The sequence below is a fragment of the Miniopterus natalensis genome, chromosome 3 (assembly GCF_054644295.1).
Source record: "Miniopterus natalensis isolate mMinNat1 chromosome 3, mMinNat1.hap1, whole genome shotgun sequence".
NCBI classification, from domain to species: domain Eukaryota; kingdom Metazoa; phylum Chordata; class Mammalia; order Chiroptera; family Miniopteridae; genus Miniopterus; species Miniopterus natalensis.
The window spans coordinates 40,586,453-40,606,452 of NC_142083.1; the positions used below are offsets into that span (position 1 = coordinate 40,586,453).

The 20,000-nt window shown below is 37.7% G+C and overlaps 1 protein-coding gene across 2 annotated transcripts in view; it reads right to left on the reverse strand.

Annotated features, from left to right (window-relative positions):
• Nucleotides 1-20,000, reverse strand: part of HOMER1 (homer scaffold protein 1) — a 91,074-nt gene that overhangs the window by 59,195 nt on the left and 11,879 nt on the right. For both annotated transcript variants that reach the window (XM_016210367.2, XM_016210366.2), the window contains exon 2: nt 1,470-1,626. In XM_016210367.2, coding sequence (XP_016065853.1) covers nt 1,470-1,626 — 157 coding nt within the window. The remainder of the gene's footprint in view (nt 1-1,469; nt 1,627-20,000) is intronic.

Below are 20,000 nucleotides of genomic sequence, written 5' to 3' on the forward strand. Positions count from 1 at the left end.
AGTATAAATTAATAATAATTAATATCTGCTAGTGTCACTAAATAATAAGAAAATATAACAAAATTATCCTTCATTAAAAAAAAAGCCTTCACAGAAATTAACTATTACTATTTCCCAAGTCCTTTTAAATCCTCTAAATGAAAATGAAAATAAGATCAATTATTCAAATAAATACATGTACCAGACAAAGTACAAATAGCCCCTAGGGTCCTATAATCTAGATAAGAAGATAAAGAAACGAGCACACAGAAAAGGCTGAAAGTTGAACATTAAATTTTCTTTTATTCCCCAAAACCACTAATACATAATTAATAGCTTAATGATATTAATGGTAACAATAACAGTTGTGTTTGTACAGTGATTACTATACACCCTTGAAGTGCTTTCTCCTAAATTTATTTAATCTTCACAACACCCCCACGATGGGATGACATAAGTAATTTACTGGTTCCTTTTCACAGATGAGAAAACTGAGGCACGAAGACATCAATATCTTTCTCTAGGTCACGTGGCTAGTAAGTAGTGGAGCAAAAACTCAACCAGACAGTCTGCTGTACAGTCTGTGCTCTTCACCCCTGCACTGAACTGTTAAAACGTCTGGGAATAGAAAGGCCTCATGGCTTCAGGAAAGCCTGAAAAACAAGGGAGCCCTCGTTTTTCCACACACTTTATACCCAGAATCTGACGTGTGGCACTTCTTTATCTGCATGTGTTGTTCAAAATTCTCTGATGAAAAAGTGGAATTTCACCTCCTTTTGAAGAGTATCCTATCCATGAGGCACTGATCTAAGTGTCTTTGCAGATATTAACTCATTTAATCCTTACAACTGCCAGCACTGAGGTGAGAATGAAGCTCAGAGAAGTAAAGTAATTTGCCCAAAGTGAAAAACTTAGTAGATCACAGAGCTGAGAAGTGAATGCAGGTAGCCCATGTTCTTAAATATTAGACTATCTGCCTGTCCTAAAAATAAAACATAGGTTCTGTCCTATGCTTCTTCTCTTCAGAATGAGGGATGCTCAGAATAAGCTTTAATACTGATGCTGACAGACTTCATATGATTGAAGGATTTTGAACTGCATACTAGGCTACAGAAGTTTATGTGCAAAGAATTCTAGTTTCTCACCTGGTCGTATGCTCCAAGAGTGGAAACTGTGCCCCTCTGTTTACCACTATATTCCTAGCCCCTAGCATCATGCCTGGCATATAACAGACATACAATGAACATTTATCAAATAAACTGACCTCAAATTTGTAGAATATTTTCACATATAACTTAGTATAAATAAGGTGGTCAATCCAAGTAATTTAGTGGACAAAAAATGTTGCTACCTTAAAAATGATCAATTTTGGTTTAAAGTTAAGTTTTAAAAACTCAGGAAATATTTTAGTGAAGATAAAATTCCTCTAAAACAAATGTTATACTGTATAAAGCAAAATCACGAGATTATTTAAAGTAACTGTAACTTACCTTGGAGCCATCTAAACTGATTATCCTATACACATTTCTTGTGCTGTCATAGAAATAAGACACAGTAACTGCGTGCTTGCTGGTGGGTACCCAGTTCTTCTTTGTGTTTGGGTCAATCTGGAAGACATGAGCACGAGTGCTGAAGATGGGTTGTTCCCTGTAGGGAGAAAATAAAATGACAGAATGAAAACAGCCAATTTTATTCCACTGGACAACAAAACATGAAAACCATGAGGATGACTCCACCTAACCAGAAACTACCCACATCCTGAAAACCAGAGAAACTTTCTTTCAAATTTGAATGTTCAAAGTGTCCAATCATAAGTTTCTTTACAACAATTACAGTCAATCCTCATTATTCAGGTTCAGTATTTGCAAATTTGACTACTCAACAAAATGTATTTGTAACCCCAAAAGCAATACTTAGGTACTTTCTTGGTCTTTTGCAGTGGAAAAACGTATGTCGTCTGAAATGCACGTTTCCCCTGCAGGCGGATCAAGGCCAGTCTGCCTTTCTGTTCAGCTCTCATACTATAATCAGGTGCCCTTTTTTGCAATCCATTTGGCACCAGGTATTTTGCATTTTGGTGCTTTTTGTTGGTGTGTCCCCTGTTTAAAATGACCCCAAGCATGGCACTGAAGTGCTATCTGTTCTGAGGGCAAGAAGGCTGGGACGTGCCTTACGGAGTAAATATATGTTAGATAAGCTTTGCTCAGACATGAGTTACAGAGCTGACAGCCATGAGTTCAACAGTAATAAATCAACAGGATATATTAAATAAGGTATGTTTAAACAGAAACACGCAAAAAACAAGCTTATGTACTGATTGTTGCGGTGCCTTTATAACTATTGTGAATGAGAACTGACTATACCTTGTTAAAATACAAATCTTGTATTTGACCCTCCCTAGGTTAAAAGTTTTTACCCATTTAAAACTACATTATTCTGGTAAATAACTCATGGAGAAGGTTTACACCAATATAATCTATACCCTGAAAGGGATATGGAAAACAAAATGTCACCACAACAGTATCTTTTACTTAGATCAAATAGGGCCTTAAAGATATACAAAAGATTTTAAAAATTATAACGTCAAGAACCAAAACTATCAAAATATTTTAAAATATATTTAAAATATGATCATTACAGATTATTTTACAGTCTGAAAAGTAAGTATGAGATTGTCTGTATATAAGAGAAGTATTAAAATGCAAAATTTTCCGAGTTCTGAGTAAAATGTATTTTGGAAACAGCAGTTTACCAGGCTTTCTTCCCCCCCCCCCCCCCAAATAACACGACACCTTTCTTTCCTAAAGCAGCTTAAGGTCTTAAAGAGAACTTTAACTGTTATTCTTTAATAGTTAAAATTAAAAGTTCTAATTTTAAAGAAAGGAAAGGAGAGTATGGAAAAAAGAGGAATTAGAAAACAAGCAGGGCAAATCTGCATCCTTGACAAAACAGCTCTTCCTGTGAATGTGTCTCCTACCATCTACTTTGGTCCCTGGAGAGCCAGTGAGAAAGGGAGGGACCTTCCCCGTAGGTAACCGGGCTCTTCGCAGTTTTGTTTCTGGAAACCTCCAAAACAACTTTTCTTATTTAAAAAAAAAAAAAAAAAATCTCTTTAGAAAGGAAGTGATATATTTTATGTCACTCCCTAAAAAGTGACAGGAAATCATCATTTCTGGCTTAACTGCCATCATATATGGCTTCCTTCAACAAATAACCATTAACAATCTGGCAAGGCTCTGTGAGGGAACACAGAATTCTTCTGAATTGGGAGTAGGACTCATTCATTCCCTCCTTCCCCACCCTCAATCCTTGACTTTCAGTGAGGCTGTGCTACACTTGAGTTACCTTCCAAAGGTGCTGTAACCTCTAGTTTTCTTTTTCCACCTTTTAATTTAAATTCCAGGTATAAGTGTAGCTGGTCAGACTGAGTGTGACCAATTCCAATTCACAGGGAAATCGACTCACACAAAACTATATTTATTAAGGCACGTAAGGAAGGGAAGTGGAAGACTCTAGTCTTTACTGCCTTGATAAAAAAATTTTTTAATTTGATGGGGGTAAATTTCTAAATAGCGCAGGCATTATAGAGACGTGTTCTAAAAAATGTATTTTCTGAAAAACTAAAATAGTTGTTAACACAGTGATATTGCCTTTGCAATCATCAAATTCTTATTATTCAACAGAAATGCAATGTTTTACATCCAGTAAATAATTCCCACATCACATTAATTCACTCAATTTAATTAATCTGCACAATTAATCCACACAATCCAATTAAAATCTTTAAACTAGCTTGTTTTACAAGCAAATGACATTTGATATCAACTAAATACAGTGCTTTCTTCAATTCTCTCTGAATAGCTGATTTCTTAAAGTTATAGTTCAAGACTTGTGTGGTCAAAAGCCTAGCCATTGCAGTCTGGATGATAAAGGCTAAAAAATAATAATTTCACAGGGAACAGAATTCCTAGAAGTAAAGAGGACATTACTGCATCACTCAGGGCATACTAATAAATGATGCAAACTTTCACTGAATATCTACTACATGCCCGAAACTGAGAGATGGTTCCCACCCTAGAAAAATTCAATTTGGTGAGAGAAGACGGGTATGCTTAACAATAAAATGCGCTTCGCCATGTCAGCCTCTTAAAGCGGCTGAGGGCTACCACGGAGAAACCGATGCCTGCGCAGAGCTTGGGACCAAGTGTGGCACAGCGGTAAGAACACCACACTGGCTGTGTGGCGAGAACTGCAGCGGGTGTGAGTTCCCTGGAAGGCGAGGCCAAAAGAGAAGCCAGCTGACGAGGGCCCTGAGGCCGCGGGAGGGCGCAGACAGAGCAGCTCTGGGTTTTGGAAAGTACACTTGGCAACCTGGAGAGGGTGGACGGCGGCGAGGACACTGGGCAAACAGGCTAGTCAGACCGTACGAAAGGATCCCGAGAGTTATAAAAATAGAGGGCAGGAGGCAGGGGTGGGATGAAGATGTGAGGAAGGACTCAAGGGAAATTTAGAAAGTAGACTCAGTAAGATTGGGTGACAGATTGGATGTGGGGCAGTGGTTCTCAAATAGGGGTGATTTGTCCCCCAGGGGACACTTCAAAACGAGGGAGATCGCAATTAGCACCTAGCGAGTAGAAGCCAGGGATGTTGCTAACCTTCTATGGTACACAGGACAGCCCCGGACAACAAAGAATTATCCAGCCAAAAATGTCACTAGTGCCGAGGTTGAGAAATCCTAACCCAGGAGATGAAGGAGAAATCTGAGTCTCCTGGGTTTCTAGTTTAGGTGACCGAAAGGAGACAGTGCCAGGAGCCAGGATGGGAAACAGTAAAGTCTGGGATTGGAGGGATATGGGGGGAGGATGAGCTTGGTTTTGAGTAAGTTCAGATCCCTCACATGTAAAACTCGGCACAGGAGCTTAAAATTAGGTTGGAGCTCAGCAGAGAAAACCAGGCCGGAGTAAAAAGTTTGGGGAATCATCAAGAGATCTTATCACGGCCTTGGCGGGCTAGCTCAGCCGGCTGGAGCGCAGGGTACAGAAGTCCCTCTTACGCAGAGGGAATAAAGGGGGTAGGAGAGCAGCAAGTCCAAACGCCCCGCTGCAGGAACGGGATGGAAGTGTGGAGGGGCGCCCGCCTCCCGGGAACCCTCCGGGGCCTAAACACACAGGAAGGAAGGAAAGCAGAGTCTTCAGCTTGCTGTGGGAGTCTGACGCGGCGGGAGAAGACGGACAACGCTTGCTACGGCCAAGACATGAGCGAGGCTAAGGCAAGGAGCGGACGGGCACCAATGACCATGCCACTGCAGGTGGACGCTGGAGAATTCCGCTTCGGGGCCACCGCCAGGCGGCACAGCACGCCTCCAGGCAAGCCGAAGCTCCAGCGCCAGAGAGTCTTCCAGAGACCTGGGCTGCGCACATCAATGGCACACCGTCATTCCGCTGGGTTATCAGGGAAACAGCGTGCGTCCCCCCGCCCAGCCCTCCAGTACAAAGCCTGTGACTGCACACTACCAGCCAGGTCTTCCTATTAGCACGCGATGTGTTCAACAGCTAATTTCTTATACATTTAGCTTTCTCTTAAACACATGCTTACTTTGAGGAAAGCGAAGATTATTTTACTAATGGCTACCCAACACATGGTTGTACTGCAAGAACTCCACCTGGTGATGGACCAAAAACATAGCAGACGTGTATTTTCTAAAACTGAGTCTGTATACAAAAAACACAAAATTGGGATGTTGCCGTAACAGAGGTATATAGACATAAAATGTGACACTACCAACCACAAAATGTCTTTTCTGGAAGGATCGGTTTTTTAATTGTATGACCCGAATTCCTTGGTGTTGGTTAAGTGCACATTCAAATGAAAGATTAATTTAGAAAGTCATTGTCTTCATCACAACAACTGAGCATAAAAAATACTTTCAGCCTGGCCAATGTGGCTCAGTGGGTGAGCACTGACCCATGAACCAGGAGGTCAGGGTTCAATTCCCAATCAGGGCACATACCCAGGTTGCAGGCTTGGTCCCTGGTGGGGGGGGGGGGGGCAGAAGGCAGCCAATTCATTACCCTCATTGATATTTTGATCTCCCTCTCCCTCTCCCTTCCTCTCTCTGAAATCAATAAAAGCATATTTAAAAAAAATACGGTGAAAAAGGTAAAGGGGTTAAGAAGTACAAATTGGCTGTTACAAAATAGTCACAGGGATGTAAAGTACAGCATCAGGAATATAGTCAATAATATTATAATATCTGTATGGTGTTAGGTGGGTCCAAGCCTTATAGAAGGGATCACTTTGTAAGTTGTATAAATGTCTAACTGCTATGCTGTCCACCTGGAACTAATGTAATATTGAATGTCAACTGTACTTTAAAATTTTAAATAAAGAAATACTTTCATGGCATCAAGTTGCTAATTGGCATATCTGAAGAAAATATCATGACATAAATTAAAAATTTCCATTTGGAATTTAAGATTAAATTATAAAACTATACTTAAACAGTAACAATACTGTTTATATTCCTTATGTACTATCCCTTATTTTAGAAGTAATTTTTATCTATCTCAGTCCTTTCATTAGATGACATCGCTAGTTATTAAAAGAAATAATAATACTGATTTACCCTGGGCACTTTAATCAGTAGTTACGTTTAAAAGATCAGGGTATTATGCTAAGTGAAATAAACCAGTCAGAGAAAGACGGGTACCACATGATCTCACTTATATATGGAATATAATAAACAAAATAAAGTGATGAACAAACTGGACCCAGAGACATGGAAGCGTGGAACAGACTGAGGGATCTCAGAGGGAAAGCAGGGGTGGGGGAATGGGTGGGCAGAGATTAATCAAAGAGCTTATATGCTTATAAGCATAACCCATGGACACAGACATTGGTATGGGGAAAGCCTGGGGGTGGGATGGATGTGGGGTAGAGGGGATCAGTGGGGATAAAAAGGGGACATCTGTAATATTCTCAACAACATGGGGGGGGAAGAGAAATACAATAAATAAATAAAAATAAATAAATAAAAGATCAGGGATATGCAGAAACTCATTGTCAAGAGCAAGCAAACTCACTCAATATATACAGGGTTCCCCCCAAAAATGTAATACACTTTCTCAATTTTGAAAATGAAATATATTTAATAAACACTGTCTTTATAATTATTCAGTGTGTAGACATTTTTGGGGGACACCATATATATTTAAGCAACATCTCCAATGCTAAAGAACCTGGCTTGCTATTTATTAAATAACTGCCAAGTGACATTATCTCTGTCCCTCCTCCCCATTTAAAACCCTATCCATTTCAGATAAATTACTGCGTGTTTTAAAATATATCAACATGTATGTCTGGTAACTCAATTACATTTAAAATTAGCATTGTAGCCCCAGCAGGGAGGCTCAGTTGGTTGGAGCATGGTCCCCTACACCAAAAGGTTGCTGGTTCGATCCCTCGTTGAACTGGGGCACATACAGAAGGCAACCAATTGATGATTCTTTCTCACATCAATGTTTCTCTCTCTCTCTCCTTTCCTCTCTCTCTAAAATGAATTTAAAAACACACACACACATATCCTCAGGTAAGAATTAAAAAATAATAAAAAATAATGAATAAATAAAATTAGTATTGCAATTTCAATTATATTAGCCTTTAAATATTCTTCTCTTCCCAGGTGATTTCCACTAAATAAAGTTAAATCTTGAGAAGTGACAATATATGCTAGGGAAACTTAAGGAAAAGAATCTCTTATTAATATAGGTAACACTTTTCTAAAAATCTAAAGTAATTTTCTAGCAGATATCCAATTCCTATAAACTTTTTAAATGAATTAAATGTTACAAGATTAAGTTCTAACACCAATAATACTTCAAGGAACAATAATATTCTTAAGTGCTCTTTACCTTTATACCTATTACAAACTAACCTGTAGGATACTCAATCCATATACTATCTGAACACATATATAATAAAAAATAAATAAGCCCAGGTTTGAAGAGAAAGATCTGAAGGTACTTAGGCAAAATGTTAACATTTGCTACATTCAAATAGTGGTTGCATGGATATTATATTACTCCCTGTATTATTCTGAATATTTTAAATTGCTCAAAACAATAAAACCTCATACCATGTCTCTAAAACTCTTATTGACAGTGTGAAATTTGAATAATCAGCCACATTTTAACTTACACATATGTAGACCATTTATTTTAACTCCTGTGCCAAAGTCCATGCAATGACTAGAGCTGCATTATCCAATACGGTAACTACCAGCCACATGACCACTGAGCATTTGAAATATGGCTAATGTAACAAAGTGAATTAGTTTAAATTTTATTTGATACCCAAGTCAGCTATTGAAATACTTTTAAGCATGTATGGAACAACTTGGGTATATGAATCTATTGTTTCAACTGTAAATTTTATGAAATTCAAATTCAGATCAAGTATTTCCAACAAAAATTTTAGCATCCAAACTGATATGTGCTCTAAGCACAATAAAAAAATGAATTTCAAAGACTTACTAGAAAAAATATAAAAATCTCAATGACTTTTATATCAAATGTTAAAAAGATATATTGACTATACTGTGTCAAAATAAATTGACTTCACCTTTTTAAAACTTTAAAAAATTTAGAACGATGTTATTCACATTGTATTTCAAGTAGAAAATACTGGACTATTTTATGTAGCCACTTCCTTACTGATAGACATTTATATTGTTCCAGTGTCTGCATTGGTACAAATAAATGCCCCTGTATGTTTACTTGGGGACACATGCAAGAGATAGGCTAGAAGCTGAATTCCTGGTCATAGGGTATGTACCACAGTATAAGTCTAAATTGCTCTTCACAGCACATATACCAATTTATACTCTTAATAGTCTTATATTATTTCCTTTCAACACTTGGTAATGTCCAAATAACATCTTTAATTTGTGCCAGATTGGTGGGCATGAAATGGTATTTCTTTGTTGCTTTAATTTGCATATCTCTGATTACTAGTGAGGCTGGGGAGCCCTTCATGTATTTCTGGGCCATTTGAGCCCAATAGATTTCTATACTTATTCCTGAGCTTGTTTAAAACCTTATTTTAGCTCCAGAGAATGAAAACACCAGAATCCAAAATTCAGCACTCAAACCATATGCAATGGGAACATCTCACACATACAATTCTAACTACAGGTATAAACTTAATTAAGGTAAACAACCGCTAAAGTAGAGAAAGGCAGTTATTTTTCTAAATCCAATGGCATTTAATGTTTAAAATACAGTATAGTATCGATACAGTAGTATATTCTGCTCTTTCTCAAAGGTAAATTACAGTTCTTTGGTAGTTTTTATTTTCATATAAAAAATTGTTTCTGATATTCCTCAAAATTTTTCCTTTGTGGAGGGGTGAGTGGAGGAGTCGTAAATGCTTATCAAACTTTTAACTTACTCATTTAAAGTTTTCCCAATTTAACACCAAAAAATAATTTAAACAAAACATACTTAATGATGAACGAGAGGTGAAAAGTAACAAAACAGTTCTACTGTCAATAGCTTAAACTCCTGGGTATTTTTCATATTGTAACCACCACCACTCCATTCCCACTCTATTTCTCTGCAATTTTCATTCCAACATCCCCCTTATTTGGTTTTCTCTAGTCACCGCTAATTACATCTGGTTAACCTTTGTGAGTGGTCCTCAAGTAGTTTAGCTGTAAGTCTAGCAATGAACAGCATCTGGATTATCTAGCTTTCATATTATTTTATTTGTTTTATTGAAAAAGGGCTATATTAAATGCAACTAAAATGTGATTTATGTTTTCCCTTTTTGTTAGCTTCTCAGGTAACAAAAATTATAGACAAAACTCTTTGTAGGATACTGTGTCCCAATTTGGGGTTTTGCAAATATAATTCCTGCAGTGATATAGAGTTTTTGCTCAAATGCATTAGCTCTATTTCATAATAGTGGTGTTGATAATTCAGTCATGGTGTCATAGAAGCCCAAAGAAATACATTTTCTGACTGTGAAGGTATTTAATATTTTTAACTGACCAAAAGTTTGATACAGGAGTACAATAAGCTAAGTTTGGGGCTATTCCTATTTAGCTTTTCTGAAAGTGAATTTTCTGAAAGTGGATGCAAAGGCAGGTTGACTTCTGAGGTGGCTGGAAGAGGTAATCACTATAGATAAAAGGGCACCTAACAAGATACATTACTCCACAGCAGTGTTTTTCAAACAGTGGGTCACAACCCAGAGGGTTGTGCTCAATTTAATGGCTAACAATGGGCATTTAAAAATATGCATGAGAATTTAAAATATAAGAGTGCATCACACTAGGTAAGGGTACATGTATTGTTCCACGAAACTTCTGATACATATTTATGTATGCTTGTCACAATGGAAGATGCATTTTTTATTGTGTATCGTGGTCAAAAAGTTTAAAAACCTGGGCATACAAATTGCTTTTATTAAATGTTCATGAAAACCCTGCGAAGCAGGTAGCCATTTCCCTATACAAAAATACAGGTTCTAAGTGACATATCCGAAGTCACATACCTAGCGAATGATATGAATAAGCATATTTTTAAATGGAAATGGCATCAACCTCAGTGGAAATCAAAACACTGCAAATTAAAACTGAGTTATTATTTTTTTACCTGTCAAAATAGGAGCCCATTTTTTAATAAAAAATTAAATATTAGTGAGAGTTTAAGGAAACCTGACACTTTCGAAAGCAGCTGGGAATATAAATTAGTAAAGTCTTTCTGGAAAACACTTTGACAATGAATATTAATCAAAAGCCTTTAAATTTCTGTGCATATCCTTTGACATAGCAATTCCATTCTAGGAGCTTACCTTAAGGAAATAATCATGGATATATGCAGGAGAGTTAGCAATAGGGATGTATCACCACATTCTTTATGATAACCAAAGACTGTAAATTAAAACAGCCAATAATGTAAGATCAAATAAATTATGGTGCATCCATATAACAGAATCCTACATAGTCATTAAAAAACAAAGTTTCAGAATATTCAGTGACATAAGATGTCCAGTATAGTAAGTGAAAATAGCTTATAAAACAGTGAATGCAATATAATTTGGTTTTTGTTTTGTTTTAGAAAATGTATCTGTATGCATACAAAAAAAATACTTGGAGGATATACTTATATTCAGTCCTTGTCCTGCCTCCCCTTCTCTCAACACAGAAGCCAGGGTGATCCTTCTGAAAACCCAAGGTAGCATTAAAATATTCCAGGAATAAAAAAGGTGGATGGTCAGGATACAGCAAAATGCAGATGGCTACTGAAGTGGATGAGATGATGGTGATACAGGAGAGTTGTCCTTTCTACTGTTTTATTTGTCTGGAAAATTTCATAATATAGAGTTTAAAAGTAATAAAACCAAAATCAGGTGGGTCATTCCTCCAATGGCTTCCCATCTCATAGTAAAACCCACAGTCCCTAAAATTAGGTCCAAAGTCTTCTACCAGTGTTTGTCCACCCTGGCTGCATCAGAAACCACCAGCCTCCACGCCCACTATCAGCCCAGCTTCCAAGGGGATTCTCATGTGTGGCGGGAGAAGGCCACTACAGGATATGCTCCTGCTCCCTCTCCAACCTCATCTGCCCCTGACTGTCTTTGGCTCCAGCCACACTGGCCCTCCTGGTGTTTCTCAAACATGCCAAGCACCCCCTACCTCAGGGCTTTTGCCTGAAGTACTCTTTCAGCTCAGCTCTGTCTAGCATCTTCCTTCGCCTCCTCCAGATGTCTGCTCAAATGTTACCTTCTCGGTGACACCATACGTGGTTGCTCTATATAAAAAGTGCAGCCCCTTCCTCTCCTCTTCCAGGACTTTATTATTTCCCTTCTTTCATTCTTCCCCATGGAACTTATAATTATCTGACATACAATGTATTTTATTTATTGTCCCTCTCCCTGACCTCAAGTATTATCTACCCAAGGGCAAGGATCTTGTCTTTTAATTATTTCTGTGTCCTCAGTAACACAAATACCTGGAATATATTAGGCACTTGGAAAGTACTTAATACTTAATAAGTAAATGAATGATTCATTATATTCCAAGACATTTAGAGTTCTTGGTGGTATGATTATAAGTGGCTTATTTTTTCTCATCTCACTTTTTCAGTATGTGAACATGTAATGTATTAAATAATAAATTAATGATAAATTTTTAAACAATTTTAATGCAATGTACTTGCTTGCTTTAAAAAAACACAGCTAGTGGACTGTAATCTTAGTGGTTACACAAATATATATGTGAACACACAATGCAATATACAGTTGATTATAGAACTGTACATTTAAAAACTATGTAATTTTATTAACCAATGTCACCCCAATAAATTTTTTAAAAAATTGAGACCTTCTATCTCCAGCATCCTAAATGCATTCACTCTTTTCTACTATTGAGGTACTTTGGCAGAAGTATCAAAAGTATTTGTTTAAGGAACATGTTAACTATTCTAAATTCTCTAAGACCAAAGTTTCCCCCCATGTTAGTAATACAGTAAGAAGACAAATTTCTGTTTATCGCAATTCCCTAGAAGAAAGCCTTCAATGAATTAAGACTTAAAGTTTCCCCTTTAATTTTTTAACATATCGATAAAAGACACTCTTACTGGATCCCGGGATTACTTAGTATCTCATATGACAGTGCTAGGAAAAAATGTGTCTGCTTGCTACTATACCCAAACAAGACAAGTCAACACACTTCTCGCTCACGTGCCAACTCAGCCATGTTCTGCTTTCCACTCTAGTAATGATCTCATCTCAGGTGTCTGCTACATCTATTCATGTTCCTTTGCAATACTATATTTTTAAATGTCCTGCTTTATTACCTTGCTCCTGATTATAAAAATTATTGGAAATGCTCTACAGAAATGGAAAGATTACAGATCTAATATAATAAAAACTGATTAGCTTAAACAAGTTACTGAATTTTAAAAAGTAATAACGGCAGAAGAAAGTTGATCATTTTTAACCTCTTGCAACTGGAATGATGTGCTTATCTCAACCATTTCCCTTTTAAAAATTAACAAGCACACAAATTAACAACTTTCATCATTTGTGCCAAAGGAGGAAAGCCATAGATTGCATAATTCAAACTGAGGAACTCAAATGTGCCACTTTTAAGCCTGAAAACAAAAACCTAAACTTATAAAATAGATATGTGGTAAATTCTTTGGTTATAATGAGCAGTTTTGAGAGCTTGCCACATGGTCAGACACTGTTATAAGCACTAGTTCTGTATTATGTAATCCTCTCAACCTTTATGAGTTACTATTATCCCGCTTTTGAGGATGAGAAACCCAAGGCATCGAGAAGGTATATAATTTGCTTAAGATGACACATGGTGGAGTCAGGCTCTAGAGCCCGCCCCTTCATCTATACTGACTCCTCAAATGGGAAAAATTCTTTTGTCATATAAACCTGAGTTCACTTCTGTAACCAAACTCTCACCTGGCCCTTGCCTGGAATTTTGTTGACAGACGTGGGATAACACAGCCACACAACTATGATTACTATGCACGTTAAGCACTGTTAGGAGTACTTCAGTGTTTTCATGGAATGTATATAGGTACACTGGTACCATGTACCCTTTTACCTGTATTTTGAAAACTATTTATTCTATAAGACTTCATTAAAATGATAGCGTGGTTTGGAAGAACCCCAAAACTTATTTTCAGTCATGCCAATTATAGTTATTGAGCTTTCCTTCTGTAAGGGAAGATAATTCTGATCTGTATTTTGAAAGGATTTCACCTGTATAACAGAATAAGACAATAATAAGTGTTAGCTTGTGTGAGGTGAAAGCACTGGTCTTGGAGACTAGGGGTTCTTAATTCCAAAGTATCTCACATCTGCTTCATACACTGGCTACACTTAATCACACATGGCATTTGTGAAAAGTATTATATTAAATAAAAAAATATGCATATTTTAATAAAATAGCTATACATATGCAAAAATACTTCCTACCCCCCATCCCGCCTTCACTGTTTTTTCTATCTTCATTTGGTTTCTTTCTAGCAAAAACATCTAAGAATTTAATTATTCCAGGATTTTATTAAACATTTCACCTCTGATAAGGGAGTTTTTCCAGGAAAATGTTTCCCCTCATTGTTAAAAATGTAATTCCCTAATTAGCTGTACTTGTGGAGAAGCTGTATACACTTTCTGTAAAAGCTGTCTGAACCATTACAGGATTCCTGCACGCACGTGCAGAAAGGCTAGATTCTCTAAAAACAAGTTTTATAAATCAGTTGTATAAACCGCTATAGAAAGTTCTTTGAAAATAGTTATTTTAAGACTCTTTTTCTTGTGAATCAACATAAGTAAATATCTGTGCCATGGATTTGGCTAGAAGGACAAACATACTTCCCTAGGCGAAACTGTTAAGAGTCAATGGAAAGGGGTATAAACAGAAGACTTCAGTAAACGGACAGACTTTTTAATGTAAGACTGCGTAACAAACATTCTAACATTTGAAAATTAGGATGTGGTGATATCCTCTTTAGATGATTGTGGGAGGTTGGATAATGGCCCCCAAAGATATCTAGGTCCTAATACAGAGAATCTGTGAATGGCACCTTATTAGGCAAACAAAATTTTGCAGCTGTGATTAAGTTAAGGCTCTGAGATAGATTCTGCTAGATTATCTTGGTGGATCCTAAATGTAATCACAAGTGTCCTTAGAAGGTGGGAGAGGTAGATTTAACTACAGATAAAGGTTATGGGAGTAAAGAACAAGAAATTGGAAGATGCTACTCAAAGCAGAGAAGAACTTTAAAAATAACAGTATCAATGTAATTATTATGGAACAACTTCAAGTAGCCTAATATACATGCAACTGAAGCCCTTAAAGACAGGAGGGATGAGAAAAATATTTGAAGAAATTATGGTTGCAGTAATTCCCAAGAAGCTCAACAAATCCAAAGCTATACAATGGACATCATAATTAAATTGCTCTATACCAACAACAAAGAAAAACCTTTAAACAGTCTCAAGTAGACTTAAATCCAATTATACTAATAATCATATTAAGTGTACATAGTCCAAACACCCCAATCAAAAGGCAGAGACTGTCAGATTGGCTATACAGCAACACTCAACTATATGACGCTTGCAAGAAAGTCATTTTAAAAATCATTAAAATATAAAGAATATACAAATATAAAAATATAAATATGTATGATTAAAAGTAAGAAGATGGAAAAAAATTAAAGTTGCAAAACTGTATCCAAAATAGTAAGTAACATGCTGAGTTCTCAGTAGGAATCAGGGCAATGTACAAGTGCTTACACCCATCAATTCACTTCTGTGACATTCATAGGTATAAAACAAGAAGAAAACAACTTATTAAAGTACCCTGCTACACTGGTCCCCCATGAGTGCACATGTGCTGTGTACAGGATGTGCACAGGGCATGAGCAGGGATGAGAAGGTAAATATTAAATGTTGTCCCAGGCCTCAGGAGAGCTCCAAGACTTTCCCCAGGACTAGGTTTCCACAGGACTCTCCACAAAAGAGACATCAACTGTTAAAAAAATGGTGGCATTCTGGCAAGCGTAATACTAGGCTGGCTTCCCAAGATAACAGAATGTTCCCTATAGAAGGAAAAGTGCAATTGAGGAGGAAAAAGTGGTATTTAAAATAACTCTGAATAGAACACTACAAAAATTGAACATACTTCTTTCATGTTTCATTTTAGCAGAATGGAGACCATGAAAACCATTCTGACACACAGTTCTTGCTCCTCAGGTACAGCAGTAACCTAGATTTAGACTCTGCTTCAACAGTAAGAGCACCAAACATGGGGCTGTAACCTCAATTGGGCCCCCCAAGCTCCTGGTTGTTTATGGTCAGCAATCTCTCTCATTCCTCACCTTTCTTCCCTATGCTCTGCCCAAACTTCATTCTCTAAATTCTCAGCAAATGGCCTTGTCTTTTACCATTTTCTAGAGTCTGTGCCCGTGAAGGCAAAGCTCTTTGTTCACAGGTGTATCTCACACACTTAGAACAGTGCCTGACACATAGTAGGTACTTAATAAATATTTGTTAAATAAATTGAGGAAATGGAGTCCCCCAGCTTAGGAACTCCCTCCCAGTCTTCTGCTCTTTAACCACAAATTTAATCTAACCATATCCTTCCTCACATCCTTCCCTCCAATCTATGGGGAAGACATGCCTCCTAGCCTCCTATTTAAGGTTGACTACTCCACCTGTGCTCCAGATTGCATGCCCTCCCACCTCTTTCCGCAGTAATTATCCCTACTGCATTTTCTCCCATCTCTTTCCTAAGTAATTATTCTTCTTCACTGGAATTTTTAAATACCCCTAAGCTATAGACTCCTTTTTCCAGGGCTGAAAAAAATCCTTAATCCCATTTTGAAAACAAAACCAAAAGGACTTCCCAAACTCTAGAGTTTGCTGAAGCTACACTCTATTTCGAAGTCTAAAAGAAGTCTACACTTCTGGTCCCTGCTTCCTTCTATATCAGCACCATCACTCCATGGCAATTGGGCTTCCATCCCCGGCTGATCAAATTTCTCAAGGTAAGGTTGTTAAAGGACCGCTATTTACCCAAACTAATAGGTACTTTTTGCCTCATTTGATGTGTCTCTTACATTTGATCCTGGCAACTCAATTCTTGAAATTCCCTTTCTTGGCCTTTTGACACTTCTGTCATTGTTTTAGCCTGACAGCTCTCCCAGCTCCTTCGCCTGCCCCTTAAATGACTATTCTCCCAGAGAGATCTGATCTGCTCTTTTCTATAAATACCCTGAATGAGCTCATCCATAGTTTCAGCTAATACTTACATATTCTAATGATTCCCAAAACTCTAGTGTCAGCCCAGTTCTATCCTGAACAACAGACATTCTCACGTGGATGGCCACAGATACTTCAGCTTTTACTCAATTTGTCATCGCACCCCACTGCAAATTCGCTTCTCTTCTCCTGGTTCCATATCTCAACTAATAGCTAGCCAAGCCAATCTCCTTATCCCTCTATAGCAATATAGTTCAATGTCAACTCCTGTAGATACTACTTAAATCTCTATTGAATTCAGCATGTTCTACTCTATCTTAAGTCAAGCCATTATTCTTGACTAAACTGCTGCAATTTACCAATTACACAATTAAATCTGAGGGTCCCCAAGACCCCCACCCATTTCACTCACACACACAGACAACCCCTCCCACAAGTCTGAAACTTCCTCAGTATTGCAGCCTCAGTAGTTAATCTAAACACGGCAATGGCCTCTAAAGTGGGTTACAGGAAGAGAGTTTTCTCCTCTTTTACATCTATTTTTTGTATATTTTATAATACATACATACATATAATAGGACACATAATTTATAAATATACATATATGAAGGGGTATGCTCAAAAATCCTTCATTGATATGGGTACCCTATGAAAAATATATGGAGCCCACTAATCTAGAGGAAAAGTAAAAACCTCTAACACAATGCACAGCCATCATCTGGTCCTGAATGGACTTTCTAGTCAAATCTACTTGTATACTATATACAATTATATCCAACCACCTTAACTTTCTAACTAGCAAACATTACCTTTGAAGCTTTACCTTTGACACCCCTCTGCCTAAAATGCCCTAGCAAGCCGCTCACACATTTTCCCTCTCCCTACCCCATCCACTCTTGCTTGTTCTTTAAGGCTCAGAACAAACAGTGGCTTTGTGAAGCTTTCTCTGACTTTCCCAGGTGGAGGTGGGCACTTCCTTCTCTGAGCTTCCAAAGACAATGTGCATCTCTATTACCGCACTTAAATCACAGTAATTTCTTGTTTATATGGCTGTCTACTTGTCTTTGTATTGCCAGTGCCTTGCATGACTCATAACACAAATTAAGTGCTTAATATTTGTTGCAAGTGCTCAAGAGGCACAGTGTTAGGGGATAAACTATAGCAACACCTTAGTTACCCAACACAGTTGAGAGAGTAAGTGCTTTGTTTTGCTGAGGTTTGGAATGATGACCAATTTTAACTTTTTAATTTTAAGATGTGCTTACACCATGCATTGAGTTTTCAGGTGTTGGTAAGAGGGAGAGACTTTTGGAAAGCCAACACTTTATCATCCACTAAATTCTAATCAATTAACCGTCAACAGTGTCAACACATTCTGAAAGATGCCTTATATAAATTCAAATGCTAAGCCTCAGTGATCCTGGTTAAACACGGAAAATTAATTGCACACATTTATCTTCCTTTTCTGAAATTCCACTACAATGAAAGTGAAGGGGAAAGAAGCTATAAACCGATAACGCCGAAGAATACTTATGTACCAGTGTCACTTCTAATTTTTTTTTTTTAATCCTCACCTGAGGATATTTTTTCCATTGCTTTTTCAGAGAGAATGGAAGGGAGAGAGAAAAGGAGAGCGAGAGAGACAGAAATAGTGATGTGAGAGAGACACATCAGCACGCACCCCAAATGGGGCCGGGGAGCGAGCCTGCAATGGAGGTGCGTGTTCTTGGCCAGAGTCAAACCTGAGACCCTTCGGGTTCTCAGGCCGACGCTCTGACCACTGAGGCACACTGGCCAGGGCTGTCACTTCCAATTTTAACAGTTTTGAAAGCAGGAATAGTACCTGGCGTGGCAAAACCAAGGAAACTGTCAAGTACCTGCAAAGAGGGAACTATAAGTGAACCACTTACCGGCCAAATTTAGAGACAAAGGGACAGCAGAAGAGGTATGGGGCTGAAACTGAAGAGTTGATTGGAAGTTTAAATAACAGAGCCGTTGAGAATCCCCTTCCCTCTCCTTGCCCTTCAGAGTGAAGCAACTACCTTTCCCAACAGCAGAAGAGAAGAGTGAGGCCCAAAATAGGAGCACTGAGAGACCCGCTGCAAACTGAGCCATGCCCCTCAAAAATCCTCCCCTTCACTGTTCCCAGGTTACAGCAGGTACGATGCCTCCTCGGCATATAATGAAAGAATAAGTTACCTGGCTCTCAAAATGCCAAGAGGTGTATATATATATATTAAAGGACAGTTCTCCAGAGAAATTGAACAGTCTCAGAAAAAAGACCAAAAACTCAGAGAACAGATCTCTACTTGCTGACACCTGGGGACCACCCATGAAAAGAAGTTGATTCACCACCTAAATGAAGCCCACTGGTGACAAGCCTCAATGAGTCACAAAAAGCTTCTGATCAGCTTTTTAGTATCTCACTCTTGTACATAGCTGAGGATCATATTCTAGGAACGTGTCCAACATGAAAGAAGAAATTGAACAAACAAAAAAGAAACACAAAAGAACACTTAGGGAATAGAAAACAAAACCTCAAAACACTATAAGTGTCCTCCAGTAAAAGAGATGTTGAGAGACAGGACTTGGAAATTAAAAGTGGAAATTTAAAATCCAATGGAAGTATAAAGAGGAAAATGGTAGATGAAACAAAAAGCTCTACCATCCAACTAACAGTTCATAAAGTGAAGAGTGAAAATATACGATATTTTTTTAAAATAGAAGAAAAGCTCCCAAACTTTAGGGAGTTAACAAATTGAAAGGACCCATCAGTGACCAAAAGTACATATAATAATTATTAAAAAAGGAAACCATAAATCCCCCAAACCCAATACTATATAATCATAAAATTTTGAACAGCAAGAAAAAAAAGAAAATCCTAAAATTTTCCAAAGTGGAAGAAAGTCACACATGACGGAACTGGAATCAGAAAAAGCAGCCTTCAACAGGAACACTGTGAACTAGAAGACAATAGATCAGTACCTTCAAAACAGAGGAAACTATTTCCTGTCTAGAGATCTAGATTCAATTAAGGAAGGGTGGAAGGAGGGAAGACACTTTCACATCACATATACTATGTCTCAAAAAAATTATCTCCTGCCTAGTCACTTTCAGGTCACTATAGGAACACAAGCTTCAGACAAAGAGGTAAACCAAAAAAAAGAGCATAGTGTCCAGGAAACAGGAGAGAGAATGTCCCCCCACCCCCCCCCAAAAAAAAATTAAGG